The sequence below is a fragment of the Ixodes scapularis genome, unplaced genomic scaffold (genome assembly GCF_016920785.2).
Source record: "Ixodes scapularis isolate PalLabHiFi unplaced genomic scaffold, ASM1692078v2 PGA_scaffold7__128_contigs__length_106722199, whole genome shotgun sequence".
Classification (NCBI taxonomy): domain Eukaryota; kingdom Metazoa; phylum Arthropoda; class Arachnida; order Ixodida; family Ixodidae; genus Ixodes; species Ixodes scapularis.
The window spans coordinates 45,946,889-45,968,681 of record NW_024609882.1 but is presented as its reverse complement, the minus strand read 5'-3'; the positions used below and the strand labels follow the sequence as shown (position 1 = coordinate 45,968,681).

Below are 21,793 nucleotides of genomic sequence, written 5' to 3'. Positions count from 1 at the left end.
CAAGTTGGATTTCAAATAAAACCATCTCTTATGTACGGGAGAGTTCTTTAGTCATCATTTTACAGTCTGTATTTTGTAATGAAGATTTTTAATATAGTTTTAAATTAATGTTTGTCAGTTGTTTATGGGGTAATAAGAGCAGGGGTTATTCTTGTCAAAATAAGCTTCCTTACAAAGTATTCAGTGCTTGTGAACAGGATTTTTAATATTTGGCACATTTTACCTAATATTTTTGTTAAACCGGCACTAGAGTATATATTTAGTAATGCGAAGTTGATGGTGAATGAGTGTACATATGTACAGCATCCGTAAAACGACGTTTGGTTAATAGTATATTGCAACGAACATCATTTTATCGAAGTGGAATGTATCATGAGCGCGATGACAGTTGAAGAATTCCTGAAAAAGATAAAACACTTCTTGAAAAAAAGATAGTGTGAGGTTGATTCTGACCTATTCTTATCCCGGGAACCTGAATATCACGTTCGTGCTGTCCCGAAGATGTAACTAAAGGTCAGAAAACACGAAAAACCTCCGAGCAATCGTGACGTCAAACTGGGATCTTTGGACCGCCAAGCACGTGTCGCTCGTGTGGGCAGAGCGTACACTGGCAGGCTTGTCAGGTATATCTCCCCGCACTGACACCATCCGTGACGCCTATTTCTTACCTTCTTGAAAATTGCGAGAGTGCGCGTGCAAGCTTTGACAGGCGCTGAAGACGCGCGAGAGCAAGGATTCTAAAAACTCTTAGTATGACGCCACACCCCGGGAAGGAGGGACTTCTGTGGTACTTTAAAAAAATAATTTCTGCAGCCTTCCTGCACCGAATTGGAATACGATCTCGATATTCGTAATCCAGGGGCCCGAATGAAGGCCACTGAAGTGTTTTTTTTGTTCTCAAATACAGAACCGCTTTAGTTTCCCTTTAAGATAATTATTTATCGGCGAACCGTCGTTTGTGTCGAAGGCTTTTTCGAAACTAAATCATATTTTATTATAACGTAATACTGAAGATAGTTTGGCGAGAAGCCAGTGGTATCTACCTTGGCAATAAGGTTTGAGCTAGGTTATAAACCTAATATGGGGGAGACGTTACAATAAAAGACTCAACAATGAAATTGAATGAGTTTTGGTTTAAGATACCCAATGTATCAAAAGAAAATACCGTATCGCGCGCATTTACCTCGCCCTTAGATTGTCACTATATTTGTTGGCAAGTAGACAAGTACAGTTCATATTATACTTATCGACATCCGTGTCCGGATTTTCAAAGGTTACAGTTCAAAAGGAAATTTTATGAGGAAAGCGCATCTCGCTTCAGAAGCTATCCTGATTCCTGAAGACGCGATGCCACCGATGAAGGTTGTGGTACGAGTTCACTGCGATCAGTGAATGTCCACAGCCTACCGCCTTGTCTGTGACTCACAAAGCACGTGACTCAACCACGCCTTGTATTTATGAGAAGAGTGACCCGCGGGGATTGAACAAACAACTAACTGGTATCCGTCCTTGCTACCAGTTACAAGCTTTGTGAGTAGTCAATTTGCACGTGAATTTTTTGATCGCGAATTAAGAAAAAAGCAAAACCAGGCACCACTTAGAAGCGATCACTTCAAAAATCCGGGGTGTTATTGCCCCAGTCAAGTTAAATGGCGCAAGGTTGTTGCTTCTCTAACTCCCACTACGTTTTGTAAACAAGTGGAAGCTCTAAGCTAGATGCGCCTAGCCTAAGTCAGTTATAATGTTCACTAGCGTTAATAAAAGAAAGATCACAATCGGCTACCTTTTATCGAATGAGGATTTCCAGAAGACGGACTTCATGCCTTTTACCAATTGGCTTCGAAAAAAGGAATAAAAATAAAAACACGTCTGTTTGAAGTTAGATTTGATTTGCTCGGACCCGAATCTGTGAACCCTGGAGCGGAGATGTCCGAGTCAGTGTTTTGTAAGAGGAACACATCAACTGGCAGATAGAAAACTGAAAACCAAAGAAGTCTACCGTTGTAAACCTTTTTTTTATGCATTAGTTCTGACTTTTTTTTCCGGTCTTCAGCGTCTTCCTTTTTCCTTTTTTTTAACTGCGAACGTGGCGCGGAAGCTTTTAGGCAGTCTCTTACCGGCTTGCTCCGCCATTCAGACTTCTCTCTTCGATGCTTCGTTGGAGACGAGCACTTTGCCGCTTCGAACTGTGAAACTAAAAAAAAAAAATGCAGCTTTAGGCGAATCATAAAAAAAAAATAATATTATTAAGAAAAATAGTAGGTCGTGTAACTTTCACTAAGGCCCAGATATTTTTTTGTTTTGCTTTGTTTCCTGCTCATACTTGTACCTCGCTGTCTTTCCATTTCAAAACGGACATGTAGTCCCGTCTGCCGATCTTTTAAGCTGAGAGCTAACGGGCAAGACTTGAAAAAGGCACCAATCGACGATCGTCATGAGCCTTTTTTAGGCTCATGATAAAATAACGCGAAAGAGACAAGGACAAGCGAGTAGACAAGACAGAGGCGCCAGCTAGAGTAGAGAGGGCAGCATGGGCAGCGAGCCTAAGTGCGAGCTTTGGAATTTTTTTAGTCGGTGCGTCGTGAATTCACAGCACTTGTCATCAAAGTGAACCTGGCAAAATTGCCGTGAGGAAAACTTTCTGGTAAAATCCGATGCCTTTTTTTATTATTACGCTCTCTTCAAATAATATTACTAATATTGATAAAAATATTAAATGATATATCGTGATTGCAAATACTGAGGATTCAACGAAAGATTCTTTTACTCCTTGCGTGAACCACTTGAAGTGGTTCACGATAGCCTCAACAGAAACATTTGAGAAGCGCATTAAGCATGATTGGAGGCCGCTATTGCTTGAGTACGGAGTGTTTGATTGGATCCGACTGCTGGATCCGAGAATAGCCGGTTTCATGACGAACGCTGACGAGACCCTTATGTACATGAACGTTCGGAGTGCGTTCTCAAGCAATCGTGGATTCGGACACATGGCAGCGCGTGTACCAGATAAAGCGAATATATATAATTAACTGCTGGGCTAGTTAATAATGCATTATAGAGGACAATAGCGCAAAAAACACGGACAAGTACAAGAACAGGACAGGGCAGGACAAAGTACTTTGTGCTGTCCTGTCCTGTTCATCTACATGTCTGTGTCTTTTGCGCTCCTGTCCTCTATAACGAATCTTTCTAGTGGGCCTAAAATCTAGTTCCAAACATTCAAATAAAAATAAAAAAAAACACCAGAATAAAAAAAAAATGAAGAACGTTTTAGTAGTTAAGAAAATACGCTGTTGCCCACTGGGGCTTTTATTTGGAATATGATCGCACAGCTAACATTTGCGCGCAAACGCACATGCACACACACGCACGGTCCCATACACGAGCAGTCAAGGGAAGAGTAGTGGGGCCGTACAAGTTTACTTCTCGCCTATTTTTTATTTGTTTTTTGGCTGTGTACGACTGCGAGTGAATGAGAGCACAAGGGCCGTGTTCAGCGTTGTCTCCTAATTAAACTTGTACCAGGTCTGTCCAAGCATACCATCCCGGCATTTTTGTTATCTCCCTACTCCTGGGCATAGCTTCGATGTCATTTGGCGGAGAGTCAGACAGGTCCCGTGAGCGCATACATACACAATCACTTTGCTGTTCGTCTACTCAGTCGGCAGCCATACTTCATTGAATTAGGTGAAGCGCTGTGTGATCATCGGAGATAATATGACTGAAAGTGCTGGCAACCGCACGTGCATCAAGAATTGCTTATAACTTCAATGTTTGTCAGCCTACACTGTTCGAAACATCAAGAAGGCTTTCGGCAATAACTCAGTGAGTGACGCTCAGATAAAATTCTGTAATGGCTGAGCGATGGCGTAAGAAGGGAACGTCTGAAGTTTTAGGCAGCTGGGACGGGCAGCTTTTAGTCGACAATACGTTTTGCCAAGTTTACTGTGCAGAAACTTCTATCAAAACACTGACGTCGCACAGGTATGCCAGCCTCCCTGCAGAGCAGTTAAGGCTTTCTGCGACTTTTTACATTTCCCAAAGCTAAAAATGCAGTTCAAAGGCGGGAGATATAAAACCGTTGACGAGAATAACTAAGTAACGGCGAAGCAGCTGATGGTGATCTCGAAAGAAAGCTTCGCAGGATGCTTTGAAAAGTGGATAGCAGGCGGGCGTAACTACAACTGTGTGCGGTCCCACTGGGAGTATATTACAAGCGATTAAGGCGCCATCATACATAAATGCCTATCTTTTAGAAAAATTAAAAAAAAAGCTAAATATTTTCTGGTCAGACCTGGGTATTGTTTGACAGCAGAGTTAATAGGAATTAGGCAATTTTGCAGATATTGAAGAACCGCTAAAATAATATTATTGTTAACATCCTAATGAAATTGCTCGCGAAAAAGTTATCTGAATATGCTCCACTTTAAAGCTTGTCATAAAACGCGCTATGGGATTTCGCTAAGACAGTTTGTTCATATATGTTAATGTGGACAGTTCACCTACGTTCATTGAAGGAAAAGGAGGGAACAGGGACACTAATGGCCTTGTGTGCATCTTTACCTTCGCTTTTTTTTTTTAAACGTAGAAAAACAAAACAAAAAATAAAAAACGTTTTAACGCTACCCATAATCCCGAAATTTGTTCATCCGTCCGTTCGCGCGTTTCCCGCTATATATAGCGGGGAAACTAAATAGCTGCTTAGTTTAACGCGACGTCTACTCGCGTCACATTACCTGACTTCATGTGATCTATACACAAATTTAGTACCCCCGCCAAAGGGTGCGGGAAAATCATTGTCACGTGACACTGATTTTCCCGCACCTTTTAGCGGGAAAATCCCGCACCCTTTGGCCGCACCCTTTGGCACCCTTTGGCGTGACGTCACGCGACCTATTCACCAATCCAGTAGCGTTATGTCACATGACCTAAACACTAATTTTCGTTTTTTGCTAAATATGGTGGAAAGCTTTATGTTACTTGATCTGACGTCACGAGATATGTTATACAGCAAATAAGTTTATCCGCTAAATTTGACCAGAAAATCAATGTCACGAGACCTCGACACCTTCAGTTTGCCGCTGAACTTGGCAGGAAAACTGATGTCACCTGAGCTCTCCCCCAAGTCAGTTTTACCTCTAAATTTAGCAGAGAAAGTAACGCCGCGTCACCTATGCACCCAATCTACCCGCTCAGTCTATTTGGGAAATTTAGAAAAATAGAGGCTCTTTTTTCTCCCAAACAACGGTTCTATATCTTCTAAATAATTTTAAACGGTCGCACCTTAAATACTGCAATTCACAAATTATTGGACTGCGGAGACAAAGGTCAGTGCCATTTTTTTTAAAACATCAGCTGTCCACATTAACCTGGGGTGCATTTGTTGGAAGCCACAAAATTGTCTTTTTTCCTTGAAGACCTCAACTCCGCGGTAAAAATTTGACGCGCGAAATGTTGCGCTTAATATCATTGTGCCATTTACGTCTTGCAGTTGAAAAAACAACAACAAAAACAATAACAACACGACACCATTACGTTTGGAATTTGAAGCTGCATTTGTTCCTTGGAGGATTCTCTGCAGATTATGTATATTGTGTTAGTCCTAAATCTCGTGACACGCGGGAATTTGAAATGCCATTTAGACAGATGTCATTCGCTCAAGTGGCCAATCAGAATGTATCCTTACTCTGGGCCTTTCACTCGGCGTGCACTGATTTTCTGCTTCTTCATCTGTCACCAGCGTAAATCTCTCTTGAAATGCGGGTGACACACAGGAAGTGCAGTGATTACCAAAAAAAGAATAAGAGCCTGCTAAATGGCGTGATTGTTGCTGGAATAGCGAACTTCAAGTTGTCACTTATACATTTCACACCGTATACCATTTGTCCTTAACAGAAAAGAAAATGTTTTCAGGGAGTTTCATAACAAGTGGTACTCCTTCAGAACTCTTTTATAGGCCTAGATGAAACAAATACGTCGAAACACATTTTGTATGGCGCAGTTAAAACTCATACGTCGCAAAAGGAATCTTCATTCGAGAAACATTTTTAGATAATATTTCAGTCACAGGATCTATTTGAGCGGCCACAAAATATGCTTCTAGTTTGGTACCGACATCTCGACATAGAAGCCTGTTTCGGAATCGTTCCTAACTCAAAATGAGACTCGCTAGTTAATATTGCGAAAACTGTTTAAAGATCATTTTGTTAGATACGTGTCCTATTCAAGCACTTAAAATAACTCATTAGGATTGTGCTGTCTGTTTAATCGATACCACTTCTCTTATTCACAATAGTTCGTCTATTCGCCACGGCAGTTAATTTTTGTTTCATATTCAGCCAGGACTAAAAAAGAAACATTACATATTGTCGTGTCACGTTTTTATTGACTTACTCAAACAAAAAAGGCTTCGGGGTAAAAAAAAAAAAGAAGACGTAGCTGTAAATATTTATAATAAGAAAATGGCAGTGACCTTAATATTTAAAGTTCTATAATTCAGGAAAAGCGGTATTTAAGGAGCAATTGTTTAAAACGATTTTAAAGACATTAAAGGTTTCCTGGCTGCATTTAGTGGGGAAAATCGGTGCATAGGTCGCGTTCCTTCAATTGTCACGCTAAATCTAGCGGGGGAACCATATCGGTGTAGAGGTCACGTGACGTGAATTTTAATGCTAGATTTAGTGGGAAAGTTGAATTGTTATACATGGTCGCGCGTGTTCTGGTTACATCATGTCAATTTCCCCGCTAAATTTAGCAGGGAACCTAAGGGTGTTTAGGTCAAGTGACATTGATTTTCCCGCCAAATTGAGGGGGAAGTGAATTGGTGTATAGTCACGTGACGTCAGTTCAGGGGATGTCACGTTTACCTCGCTGAATTTAGCAGGGAAAGAGAATTGGTATGTAGGCCACGTGACGCCGATTCACGTGTCATCAATTTTATCGCCGATTTTGGTGCGGAAACTTAATTGGTGTATAAAACACCTGACTCCAGATCACGTGACATCATGTAACATAACGTGTCCTGAACACCGAGAGAGTTTTTCCTTTAAATTTACAAGGGAAATGCACGGACAGACGTACCATATTTGGGATTGGAATTCCCGTTAAAATGAAGAAGTAAAAAACAATATATATATATATATATATATATATATATATATATATATATATATATATTTATATATATATATATATATACCGGGTGATTCAAGGAGACGGCAGGCTCTTTAAATCGACAGGAAAATTTGGTTTCCTAACCTATCGCGCTACGACTTTGTGCAGCGTTGCCCACAGATGGTGCATTTTTTATTTGTAAAATTTGCAAAGAGCAAACTTACCTGAGGAAAAAGTGAAGAAAGAAAAAGGCTTAGCTTTTATGGAAACGCAGCGACGCCACCGGTCTGCAAACAACACGGCGCCGTTTCGCACGGGACACAAGAGATGGCGCAACGAACGCCGCCAACGAACGAGCATACGGCGCCGACAGCCAGCGTCTTTAGCAGACAATCTTTTCGACTCCAAAGCGGAGCGCGTTCCGCCGGCGGCGACACTTGCAGAAACAAAAACAGGAGCGGTAACAACAAGGAACTGCAGTTTCTTGTCTGCTAAAGACGCCGGCTCTTGGCGCCGTCTGCCCGTTCGTTGGCGGCAATTGGCGTCGCGACCCGCTTGCGCCATCTCTTGTCTCCTGTGCGAAACGGTGCCGTGTTGTTTGAACACCGGTGGCGTCGCTGCGTTTCCATAGGAGCTAAGCCTTTTTCTTTCTTTACTTTTTCCTCAGATAAGTTCGCTCTTTGCAAATTTTACAAAAAAAACAACAAAAAAACACCATCTTTGGGCAACGCTGCACAAAGTCGTAGCGCGATAGGTTAAGGAACCGAATTTTCCGGTCGATTTAAAGAGCCTGCCGTCTCCTTGAATCACCCGGTATATATATATATATATATGTATATGGGGAAGATTATGTCATTCTGTTTGCAAATATCTAGATAAATACGGTCCTAGAATTTTGCCTAAGTATACATTTCCTTAAAGACAAATAAACAAAGTCGTAGAGCTGGGTTTAATCCTCACGTATATAGAAACCAGAGACGGTAGACGCAGAAAGGAAAACCCACAAAAGCACGTATCAAACATAGCTTGTTTTATTGACACAACCAGCGATTAGCGACGTGCGCGACGAAAAGGGTCGCTGTGGTCGCAATTTGCGATTGGCCAAACGCTCACTGTGACGTATTTATCACGATTAACTTTTCTTTAATTAAAGGAAATCAGTGCAACGCCAGAGGGTCGTAGGTTTTGGTGAGCGCTTTGGAAATATTGTAACTTTCCAAAGAGTTTCAGACATAAAGACAGGGCACAAACGTAGAGGCACCGTGGAAAGAGAGGAAGAAGGAAGATGGCATTCCGACTTTTCTCAAAAGCAATGGCTACTCGGCCGCCCCAACCAAGGTTGCCAAATATGGTCCCATGTGTATCGAATAAAGACACTAGCCGTGGGGTAGCGATTGAAGAAAAGAGGATAAAGTTTAATGGTGCGTCCCTTAAATAGGCCAGCGGTGGCGCTACCCACGATGCAGCAGGTTGCCAGAGTAGCAGCACCGTTACACCTCCCTTTCTTTGTGAGGGATGGCGAAAGCAGTGAAGTTACGGGTGCTGCTGAAAACGCCCGTCGTACCACAACCTTGCGGCTGGTTGTCGCGCACGCGTTCGTTTCGCGGCAGTTCCTTGATCTGTGGAAAGCTGCCTTGTATCCACGGGCGTGTCTGCCACGAAGTTGCTCTGCGCAGGCGTTTGAAGATAAGTGTCTCCACTTTCAGTTTCTTCACTTTCTGCTGAGGGGCCGGAAGAGTAAGCACGTTATGTGGCACAGGCCTCGGGGTGGTCTGCATCTAGCACAAAGTCTTCGTAGGTGGGACGGAGGAGCACCCTGTTTCTTCTCAATTCTTCTCTATCTTCCGTGCTTACTATATATGAACGTGGAGCTACACCTCGTTGTACCTGAGCCTTTCTGTTCCACCCCCAATCGTCCCAGATTCGCACGACTTGAAACTCAGCAAGAGGAACCCGTGTAGATCCCCGATTGCGGCACTGAGAGCGCTTCTGTACTGGTGATGGGGCCCGTGGCGCAAGGTCGGGAATGGGAGACCGCAATCTCCGTCCCATGAGCAGCTGGCTCGGGCTCCGGCCATCGTCCAGGGGAGTTGATCTGTAATTTAACAGTCCAAGCCAAAAATCTTCGTTGGCGTCAATCGTTGTTTTTTCAAAATTCGTTTAACTATCTCGACTCCTTTTTCGGCGAGTCAATTTGAGCGAGGAAAGCGAGGGCTTGATGTTGTGTGTACGAAGTCGTACTTGTGAGCGAATTGCCGAAACTCTTGTGAGGAAAACTGTGGACCATTATCCGAGCATAGTTCCAGTGGTATTCCATGTCTTGAGAATAAGCTGCTAAACTTCTCCACCACAGCCGCTGACGTGACCTCTCGAAGTTTTTCGACTTCCGGAAGGTTAGAGAAAGCGTCATAGGCTATGAGGTAAGAGGAACCAGCATACTCGAAAAGATCAACGCCAATTCAATTCCACGGGAGGTCAGGAACTGACCGCATAAGGAAGGGCTCACTTGGCAGCCTATACGCCTACTGCTGACAAACCCGACATCGCTGAACAAGAGACTGGATGTCTTCATTGATACCAGGCCAGAAAACCAGTTCTCTTGCTCTGGCCTTACACTTGTTAATGCCGAGATGACCTGCGTGAATATTTTCAAGAATTATTTTTCTCATGCTGTAAGGAATGACAACTTTTGTGCCCTTGAAAAGAATTCCTTCTACTACTGTTAACTCCCCTTTAAAGGCCCTCTATAGACTTTGAATAGGTCTCTGATGTTCAAGGCTATTGATTACTTGAGCAAGAGTTTCATCATTAGCTGTCGCAGCTATTAGCTATTCCCGTGTTTTCGGACTGACCATACTATATTCAACCCCTACAGCATGTAGCTCAACTTTTGATTCCGTTTGTTCTTCCTTCTTACTCTTTGAGAATGCTCTGGAGAGGGCGTCCGGAACGACTAGATCCTTTCCAGGAATAAACTTCAACTCACAGTCGTACTTCATTAATCGTAGAAAGAACCTTTGCAATCGTGGGCGCATGTCATTCACAGACTTCTTTGCTTTGGTGATAAAAGGTTTGTGGTCCGTTTCAACTAAAACATTCCTCCCGTACACAAAGTCATGAAACCTCTCGAGCCCGTAAGTGACTCCCAGGGTCTCCTTTTCAATCTGGGAGTACCTGGTCTCTGTATCTGACAGAGCTCGCGAGGCGTACGCCACTGGCCGCCACCCAGTTTCGTGCAGTTGCATTAATGCAGCCCCTAATTCGTATTGCGACGCATCTGTCGATACTCTCACTGGTTTCGCAGGGTCAAAGAGCGCAAGTGTCGGAGCAGTCACTAGGAGTGTCTTCAGGCCCTCCCACTCTGTTTGATGCGCCCCAGTCCACTCAAATACAGTTCTATCTTTGATGATGTCACGTAATAAGTTTGTTTTGGGCGACAAATTAGGTATATACTTGCCAAAATAGTTTATAAATCCCAACAACTGCTGCGCATCATTTTTGTTATATGGCGTCGGAAAGTCGTGGACACCCTGAACTAGGGTTGGGCTCGGTTTGATTCCGTTCTGATTTATCACGTCTCCTAGGAAAGTGACTTCTTTGCAGGATAACTTGCACTTCTCTAAATTAAGTGCGAGAACTTCTCGCGTTGCTCGGCTTAGCACTGCCCGTAGACGTTTATCATGTTCAGCTTCGGATCTACCCCAGAAAAGTATGTCGTCTATATACACACGAACTCCCGGCAAACCTTCAAGTATTTCTGACATCGTTTTTTGAAAGACTTCAGGAGCTGAGGCAATTCCAAAAGGTAGTCGCGTGTAATGATACCGCCCAAACGGTGTGGCGAACGTGCAAATGTCTGCGGTCTCGTCGTGTACCGGTATTTGATGAAAACCGGAGTTAGCATCTAGGGTAGAAAACCACTGTGCTCCGCAAAGTTCTGCCTCAATGTCCTCGCGTTTCGGAAGCTGATAATGCTCACGCTTCACCCATTCATTAATATGACGAGGGTCTAAGCACACTCGAATGTTCCCGTCTTTTTTGTGGGCAATCACCAAAGGGCTTACCCAGCTGGTGGGCTTGTCAATTTTCCGGATGATTCCGGCGGCTGTCAGACGTTGCAGCTCTGCCTCCAATGGTTTTCGCAGCGCTTCAGGAACCCTCCGTGCTGCTTGAACAACCGGCTGGGCTCCTTCCTTAAGCACCATGTGGTAGGTTTTCTTGATGCAGCCTAAGCCATTGAATACCTCGGGAAAGTCAGAAATGACTGCGTTCGTGTTGTCGCTGACCGCTGATATTCGGTTTACCAAACCAAACTACTCGCAGGCTTGGAGTCCCGAAATCGGAGTGCGGGATTTCTTCACCACAAAAAATTCCAGTAGGCCTTGCTTGTTGTTGCATGACACCATCAAGCTGGTTTTTTCTTTATGGGAAATCAAACCGCCGTTGTAGCTTCGCAGGACTGCAGCGCTCTTTTGCAGCGCAATGTTCTTTCTGGCACGCAGCAGCCACGAGAGCCGCAGTAAGTTTGCCTGAGCTCCAAAGTCCACTTTGAAGGAGATCTCCTTGCCAGCCACAGTTGCGGTGCCAGCCACTCAGAACCACGTCCTTCACTGCACCCGCTGATTTCAAGAATGTCGAAATCTTTGCTGCCTTCACTTTCTTGTTCCACGATGTTTTTTACTTCATGCACTCGGTCCGTCTTGCAACAATCCTCAAAATAGCCTTTCTTGTTACACCTTCTACAAACTTTGCCCAAAGCTGGACAAGTAGGGCCCCGGTGAATTAAGTTGCACTTTGCGCACCGGTCTTTCTGTTCGCCTTGTTTGTAAATAGAGACTCGCCCCTCCGACGCTCTACCCTTAATGAGGTGGACCGTTTTTTCTGGCTCCTGCCATGCCTTCATCTGCTTGGCAGCGATTTCGTCCGCTTTGGACATTTCCACAGCCTTTTCTAACGTCAGATCGGGTTCCCGAAGAAGTCTTTGGCACAATTTCTTGCTTGCAGTTCCATATACGATTTCTTCTCGGATCATTGACCCTGTCAGCATCGAAAACTCGCACGATTTGGATTTCAACTGCAAGTCGCGATAGAATTGCTCGAATGGCTCACCCTCGGCCTCGATGCGTGTTCTGAAGACGTATCTCTCATACGTTTCATTATTCTTCGGTGTACAGTAGTCCTCAAATGTAGCTGCGACTTGAGCGTACGTCGCTTGCTCACCGAGCTGGAAGGAGCTGTAGACCTCCTTGGCCTCTTCTCCAGCAACATGAAGGAGCAGCGCTGTCTTCTGCCGATCCTTCCTTTTAGCGGTGGGTTCTGTTGCCGTCATGAAGACCTCTAGCCGCAGCTTGAAGCGACGCCAGTTCTCGGCAACATTTCCCGTCAGCTGGAGCTCTGTAGGTGCTCTTTATCCTTCCATATCCCACTTCTGACATCATGTATCGAATAAAGACACTAGCCATGGGGTAGCGATTGAAGAAAAGAGAATAAAGTTTAATGGTGCGTCCCTTAAATAGGCCAGCGGTGGCGCTGCCCACGATGCAGCAGGTTTCCAGAGTAGCAGCACCGTTACACCATGAAGGTCAACTCATTCTCTCAGAGCGACACCGGGGCCGACGAAGTGTTCCTCGGCGCTTCTTTTATGGCGTACGCCTCCAAGATCCTGCGCCCATAGCAGTTCTTATTAGCCCCCAGAACACGCGCGGACGAGAACTCGGGGGCACAGGGGGGGGGGGGGGGGGGGGGGAAGGGGCAAACCTTGAGGTGATGAACCATGGATTGTTAGGAATCGTCTTTGCTTTTTGTTACTACTCTTTCACGTTGGTGCAGGTGCTCATTGAGGCAGTGGACCATCTGGCCGATGTACTCTACGCCGCACGAGAAGGGCACAGAATCCGCACGAGATCAGCACGAGAAGGGACACCCAGGCCGCACGAGAAGGGCACGGTGGCTCTGCAAGGATGACGCCCACAAACTTGTTCCTGTTTTTCATGCAGGTGCCGACCACATTTTCGCTTGGTCATCTCACGGAGGGCCATCGATATTCTGCCTTTCGTGACGGACGCTTTACTGTGATAGACGCCCAGACAGTGAAACTGCTGCCGACGTCGTACCATGGACTGGATACTTCTGTGCAACTACGATTCCTCGGCTATCTTCACAAATCGTCAACGGCGTCGGCGGGTGCATCAACGACACTGGATCGTATAAAGGCGATTCCCCGGGAACGTACGCTACGTGGGCACGGTGGCTCTGCAAGGATGACGGCCACAAACCCGTTCCTGTTTTTCATGCAGGTAAGAGGGGGTAACACATCTTCGATTAGAAGTGACGACATTTGCTTACTCCTGCTGCCGTGCCCACGGAGCCAACTTCTTTTTTTGGGCACTGTTTTCAAACTGTCGAAAAAGCTTCTTATGCTCTGCGGAGACGTTGAGAGCAACTCCGGCCCCATACCCTGGAGGATGTAATGATTAAGCTGAACGCAATGGGTACCGAGCTCAATGAAATCTAAACAAACCAAAAAAACCACGTCGATCAGGTTAGACAATATTGAAGACAGCCTCAAAGAGCTAGGAATGATGAAAAAAAACAAAAAAAACTTTATACTTGTGTCGCGAACGTACAAGCTCTGGAAGCCAGTCTAAACGACCTCAAAATCAAGTATGACGACTTAGATAACCGTAGTCGTAGGAACAACTTAATAATTTATGGAATTGAAGAATCTGGACGCAATGACAGCAGCACTCTTGAAGCAAGAGTAAGAAAAGAAATAATAGAAGATCGCTTGCAGCTACAACCTGTACCTATCGAAAGAATTCACCGCATCGGTAAATTCTCGCATGAAAAGCCCCGCCCCGTCATTTTGAAACTTATAAATTTTCGTGACAAAATGAAAATCCTACGAAACTGTCAGAAGCTTAAAGGATCCAAATTCTCGATAAACGAAGACTTTTCAAAAAACGTACAAGAAGTAAGAAAAAAGCTGCCGGAGCGAACGATACCAAACAAAACGTCCGGAGATAAGGTAACTCTAAGCTTCGAGAAAGTGAAAATAAATGACCAAATGTATGCATGGGATGAAAACAAAAACGGCATCACTCCCCTGCCTGGAAGCAGTACCCACAAATGACTGCGTCCGAGTGCTAATACTAAAAAGTTTGAAATAAAAATACTAAACGTTAACGCAAGAAGCCTGTTGAACAAATTGAAAAAGCTTGAGGCCATAACCATGACTCACGATCCAGATGTTATGATAGTGACGGAAACCTGGCTCTCGTCGCATATTCAAGATAACGAGCTTGATATATCAAACTACTTAGTAATAAGAAAATATCGACAGTCACGCGGCGGAGGGGTAGCTATCTTGTACAAAACGAGTTTTAAAGCCACGCCGGTGCTGGATGTGACGGGCATTGAGTCATTATGGTGGAAACTTTGGTTTAATGAGTTTACCCTGTACGTTAGTGCTGCTTACAGGCCTCCAAACGAAACTGCTAATTTTCGTTTTACATTCTCTATAATTACACGAAATCGAACGTTCAGCCAAATGATAAAATAATACTGGCGGGAGATTTCAACCTGCCTGAAATTACTTGGCCCGAACCTCAAGACCCCTTAGCATACCTTGACGGAACAAAACCTATGTGCGCTATTTGCTTTAGTTATGAGTTGACCCAGATTGTGTCAGACTTTACACGTACACAGGCTTCCTCGCAGAGTGTCTTGGACCTGATATTCGTGAGCGGCTACTTTATAAAAGAACTAGACGTGAACATCGTTGACGGAATATCTGACCATGACATTGTGGTAGCCTCGCTTAGACTAGATATGGTGCCAAAATATACCAGCAAGGTTATTCAAGTTTTACACTTAAATCGTGCTTATGATGTAGCCATCCTGGATTGTTTCGTCCGCTAGCAGTCCAGGAATGGAACATTTCGCCCTGACACGTGGTCCACACTAGGTCGCTGAAACAGTTCATGGATGATGTCGAAGCGCTCATGATGTGAAAATACCATGTCTCATTCAGTCCGTTTGTTTCATATATTTTTTTACCCTCTGTATACCTGTTTTTTCTGCACTATGGTTATGCATCTGTGTTTTGTACCACCCCACAAAAATCCTCCAATGAGGATTAGTAGTATCGATAAGTAAATAATACACCCGTCCGGCGGCAGAGGGAACAGAGGGGGCGGGGGGGGGGGGGCTTGTCTCTTGGTGCAGCTGATCTTGGGAGGAGGGGGAGAATTTACCAAGCGGCACATCGTGCCTAACTTGAAGGGTCACGAGAACGCAACGTCTGTGTCGAAATGTTAAGCTGATGCTTTTGGTCTGTGGGCGGTGTTGTGGAAATAAGGTATGGTTTTGAATATCTGCCGGGCAGTCTTCCGTGTGGTGGCTTTTTCGATGATCAGTTTCTTGAGTGCGGAGGCCAGCAGGTCGCACGGCTATGCGGCGTTTGTGAGGCGGCTGAGCTCTCCTTCCAGGCTGGATGAGGAGAAGTGACGGCAGGACTTCGTGTGGGTAGATGAGATTAACCATTTTGCGATCGATGCCCGCTTTTACCATCTCTGAGTGGTGTCTTGAAAATGGCAGCACCGGCTTCTGCGAACGCTGCTGAAAGCGTCAGCAAATGCCTACCTAGATGGCGATGAGGCATTCATCAAGGAACTATAGACCCTCCGGCGCAGAGCCCTCCCTGGTGAAGTTCAGGTCGCGTCGAAAATTCCAGAGCCTGCCCGACAGGAGGTCTTCGGTGTTGTTTCCAGTTTGGTGTGCACGCATGGAGTAACCCGCCCAACCAAACCAGATTTTCCAGAAGTGGTGCACGAACTCAAGGAGCATTACCTGAGGATTTTGGACGGAGACAAGAGAGGAGTCTTTGTGGTCATGAGTGAGTCTTACTTCGGCAAGCAGATTGAACTCGCCAACAAGAAAATCTCCGTCCTAGTAAGGAAAAGGCCGTTCGGCACCCTCCGTTCGGATGTCAAAAAAATCTGCAGGCCGAACAACCTTTCGCCGCTTTTCACAAGAGTGTCGGCCCCTACAAAACAGTACATGACAGTGCTTTTCACCGCCAAGACAAACAAGACGGAGATCCCGCTTAGGAGCATCGTGTCAGAAAATGGAGGCTAGCAGAAGCCTCTGGATCTCTACCTGCAGCAGCACTTCGCAGCCGTACCTTTGGATCAGTCGTTCCGCGTCGGCATCTCTCAGGAACTCCTCAGAGTTCCCCAGCCTCTTCATACATCAGGTCCATGCAACTCCTTGTTCTCTCTAGACGTCGCCGACATGTATCCTGGACTCGGTAGAAAAGGCCTTTGCTACACAGGTAATAGTCAACATCCGAGGTTCTTCCGGCATTACCCTCACCGCGTTACTCAGAGTTATCTCCGGTCGCCCGTGGTCAAACATGACGGGAAGATATACCTAAAAGATCGAGTGTCTGCATCGGGTTCTGGCAGGCACCTGCGCTCAGCGAGACATACCTTTCCTTCGTGGAGGAAACAACTGGACAGGCTTGTCCCAGGAACTCAAGTGTACAGATATATGTACGACTGTCTGGTGCTCAGCGACTCTGGCGCGCCCACCGCCACCATCTACTCGGCCTTCACGGAAAACGCGAACGGCCGTGACTTTCACCAGGGAGAACCCCCCGGGGGAGGGTCTCCAGTTCCTCGATGTACGCCTCGTCGCCACTCAGGAAGGCATCCGCTGGCACTTCCAGCAGCGTTAGCAGAAGGCGGTGCTGCCATTTTAAAACCACCGCTCAAAGACTCTAAAAGCGGGCACCGCAAATTGGTTACTCTCATCTACCCGCACAAAGTTCTGCAATCACCTCTCCCCATCCAGCCTGGAGGGACAGCTCAGCCGCCTCAAAAACGCCGGATACACACGCGACCTGCTGGCCTTCACACTCAGAAAACCAATCATCAAAAAAGCCACCGCACAGAAGCCTGCCCGGCATACCAAGAGACACGCGACCTCTTTATTTCCTGTGCGGCCAGACTGGTGTTTTCCGTGCCCTTCTCGAGCGGCGCAGATTACATCGGGCGGACTGTCCGCTGCCTCAGCGATCGCCTGCGCGAACCCGAAAGAGAACTAACAACAACGAAGAGGATTCCAGTCACCCCATGGTCCACCACCTCAAAGTTTTCACCCCCTGTGCCCCCCAGTTCTCGTCCGCGCGTGTTTTGGAGTCCAACAAGAACAACTACGGACGCGAGATCTTGGAGGCGTACGCCATAAAAGAAGCGCCGAGGACCATTTCGTCAGCCTCCGTGTCGCTGTTGGAGAGGGAGTTGACTATCCTCGGGCCAGAGTTGAGGACCTTGGCGGGGCGGGCGAGTGGGCATTGCTTTCGAGAAAAATCGGGATGCCGCCTTCCTTCTTCCTCTCTTTCATCGCTGCCTCTGCGTTTTACTTTCCCCACTGCGCCCTCTCCCCGTCTTTCTCCAGGGCGCCTTCTCTTGTCCCGTCCTTCCCCTCCCCCACCCCCTCTTCCTAACCTTTTCCCTTTCCTCTGGTGAGCTTCACAAGGCGATGCGTGTCGGCAATAAATCATTTGTGTGTTGAACGTTGAAAGAGTGTTGCCTCGTTCCCTGTCATTACGTATAAACCTCTTTCTAAAGTTATGTCAGAGTGTCAACCGTGATGATGTTGGTTTGAATATGTGATGACTCCGAACTTGCGCCGTTAATATTTCGCGCACCGTCAAGTTTGTAGTTCGCAACTTCTGATCCGGACGTCACGAAAGAACACCACAAGAGTGTACCAAGACATTTAGACTAATATGCATAATCCCATCGCTTATTATGCCGGCGAAATCTGTAGAATCACTAGGGTGCGGACACTATGCGCGGTTTTTATTATTCTGCGAAAGAGGAGTACAGCGCAAGCTCAGAACGCGTTTTACAACTGACAAAAATTGCACTTAGTTGATAAGCTGGGAGAGTTGGTAATGATTAAATACAGTTTGATTTGCGCAAATCTTTTGCGCAACTTTAACCGTGTTCAAAGTTGGCCGTGCGCAGAATGCGACTATTGGGCGGTTCCACGTGGCGTACTTCCGAAAACAAAATCTCGCAGGGCGTCATGTTTGCTGCGTCCGGCAAAACGAAAAGAACTGAGAATACTACACTCACAAGGCCTATTCTGGAATATGCAAATATTGTATGTTATCCGCAGCAACTGTAGGAATAAAACAAACAAACATTGGAGACATTTTGCTAGGTGAAGGCGGTTGGCCAGCGAAGCTGGAGGGCACCACCACAAATGAATCACCGAGAGACACAAAAACTCTTCACCAAATGTTTACTTACAGTAAATAAACATCATTTTCAAACGGTAGTGACGATTGTTTTGGGAACGCTATGATATACACTTACGAGTCCATTATAACATTCGTGAGATTCTTTGCTAAAATAAAATATATACATAACCGATGGCGCTCCACACAAGCGCGTTGCTCTTCGGGAGTTTTAACTATACATGGTCTTTCCATAGCAACTGCAGAACACAATGAAATGTCCTGCTCGGCAGCTGCTGCTTCTATATATGTAAAGCGGCGACTTCACCCGAGTCGAGCGGGAGAAGACCTATTGTTCCCGAATGTACTAGTGGTGATCAGAATGTTTTATAATAATAATAATAATAATAATAATAATAATAATATTCTTTATTCAGACAAGTGTCTAGGAGGATGGGGCAAAAGGCGATTTAAATCGCCTGACAGGGCTCCATCCCCCTGTACAGTCAGCAGCACAACGTACAGAAACATAGGAACAAAAACAATCAAATACTAATAGTGGGATTACACTAAGATACATTGATATAACAAAAGAAATGCGGCCGGAAACTTTAATAAATCATGTTATACCTGAAAGGTACGTTTTCAGTGTTCGTTTAAATGTGTATATGGTATTGGAATTATTTATCATGGACAGTATTTCAGGGTGGTTGTTTAATAGCTGTGCGACCTGATAAAATATTCTTTGTTTACCGTAGTTTGTGCGTACTCTGGACTGAGTGTAGTGGGTATGGCGAAATGAGTATATTGATGCATTGTTGATGTAATTTTCATGTACAAATTGAGGGTGTGCTTTTATTTTGTAAAACATGTAAATTGCCAGTTTTTGAATGAGTGATTGTTCTACCGTAGGAAGAGAATACTTGATAAAATATGGGCTAGAGTGTTCCTTATATGAGATATTGGCAATTGACCGTACTGCTCTTTTCTGTAGAATGAGCAGCTTGGATATACAGGTCTGTGAGCACGTACCCCATACCAAACTGCAGTAATTTAAACGAGAATGAACAAGAGTAAAGTATAACTGTCGTTTTAACCAAACCGGAATAATATATTTGAGCCTATTTATAATGCCTATTGACCGGGAGATGTTTGGCCGGATCTGATCAATATGATAAGACCAATTAAGGTTTTCCTGAAAGTATACACCTAAAAACTTGTGAGCTTTTACATATTGAATTTCACTATTTCTAAATCGTAGGTTAACTTCTTGATTAATACTTTTATTTTTTGCTCGAAATATCATATACTTTGTTTCCTCGGTGTTTAGCTCTAATTCATTACATGTCAACCATGCACTTAACTCTAACATCCAATCATTCGCAAGTGATTCAAGTTCATCTATGTTGGCACCAGAAAAAAATACGTTTGTATCATCGGCGTATAGCAGAATGTCAGGTGTGTGGGGAATGTTGACAATATCATTAATATACGCCAAGGATAGACCCCTGGGGAACACCATATTGTATTTTACCGATTTCTGATTTCTCGCAACTTAAAGTCGTATATTGCACACGACCTGATAAGTAATTTTGAATAAGTTCTAGGGCTACTCCTCTAATACCATAGTTATACAACTTCTTCAGAATTATTTAATGCTTAATAGAATCAAACGCTTTCCTGAAATCTAAAAATATTCCTAATGTGTAAAGCTTGGTCTCAAAATTGGTTAAAATTTTGTCCTTGATTTTCAGTAAAGCTTCCTCGGTTGATTTCCCTTTTTGAAATCCATATTGTTGTTCAACAATTAGGTTATTTTTAATAAAATGGTCCGACATCCTGGAGTTTATTATCTTCTCTATTACTTTTAAAAACACTGGCAATACAGATATAGGTCTGTAGTTGTTTAAATTATTAAGTGGCCCACCTTTGTGTATTACTGATACTCGGGCGATTTTTAATTGAGCAGGAAATATCCCGGTGCTTAATATTTTGTCACAGATTGCTGATAGTGGTTGACATATTACCCCAGCAATTGCTTTTATAGGTTTAACTTTCAACTCATCATCGCCGCATGCGCCGCTGTTTCTTAATGAATTTATTACGTTAAGCACTTCAGTCTCTGTAGTTGGTGACAAAAATATAGACTGTTGTAAACATACGCGGGTATGAAATTCAAAGTTTTTTTCCTGTTGTAAGGAAAAGGTTGGAGAGCCCGAAAGCAAAAAATGAGCATTAAATAGATTTGCAAGTTCTCTATCAGAATAATCCACGTCATCTATTCTAAGGACATTGGGGATGGTATTGCTTGACTTGGACATCAGTTCTTTTGCCGTCTTCCATACTTTCACTGGATTATGTTGAACTGTAATGAATTTATTTTTATAATAGTTTACTTTCGCCTTTTTTATGTCGGAGTTTAACTTGTTCCGTCTCTTTTTGTATTCAGCCAGTATATCGAGGGCTTTTGTTTTTATGAATGTGTCGCAAAGTTTATTTCGCTCATTAATTCATTTGAGAAGTGTTAGGGTAATCCAGGGTTTCCGTGATTTCTTGTGTCTTTTAGCTTTCCTAAATGGAAACGCATCTTCATAGGCTCCTTTTATCTTTTTTATAAACTTATCGTAGGACTTACTAGGGTTTGGCTCATTGTATATATCATTCCAGTGTATGGTCGATATAAGCGTAACGAAGCGTTCGATACTATAATCGTTTCTGTCTCGATAATAAGGGTTAGTTATATTCGTTTTATTGTAGCCGACGTTTGCGCATGGAAGAAAGCAAAAGAGAGGTAAGTGATCACTTAAATCCACCGTCAGTACACCAGATACTACGTCATTTCTCATTGCATTGGTCAAATATAAATCAATTAAAGTTTCCGTCTCAGATGTAACGCGGGTAGGGCAATCAATTACATTTTCATAACCATGTGATTGCACGAGATCTAAAAATTCTAATTGCCATGAGTCAGACAACATCAGATTAATATTAAAATCACCAACTAGTATCATAGGAAGTTTACTCTCAGATGCATACAGAAAAATTTCTTGTAAGAAGTCTAGAAAAACACTAGGTGATCCGGATGGCGGTCTGTACACAACACCTATAATGTAATCACGACACCCTACAAAAAGACACTCATAATTCGCAGAGACACGAGTATATTCAGAGATAACACTGCATGCCAAGTAGCTTTTATAGTAGAGGGACACTCCCCCACTTTTTTTCCCAGTTCGAAATATCTCTGTGTGGTAGTAACCGTTAAATTCAGGAATATGTGAACCATTCGTAAGCCATGTCTCAGTGAATGCTAGGATATCAAAGCGTAGTTCTAGGCAGTCAAGTAACTGTTCAATTTCGTCACATTTGTTTCTAATGCTTCTTGTGTTTAAATGAAATACAGATAATCTATTGTCATTGTGTGCAATG

General features: G+C 44.2%; 1 protein-coding gene across 1 annotated transcript; it reads right to left on the bottom strand.

Annotated features, from left to right (window-relative positions):
* Positions 1 to 324: 324 nt before the first annotated feature.
* LOC120842114 lies at positions 325 to 21,594 on the bottom strand (the record flags this gene model as incomplete). The annotated part of the gene is made up of 2 exons (XM_040213139.1): positions 325 to 399; positions 21,055 to 21,594. Coding segments are annotated over 2 exons (615 nt in total), but the record flags the coding sequence as incomplete, so codon positions are not given.
* Between the last annotated feature and the right edge of the window lie 199 nt (positions 21,595 to 21,793).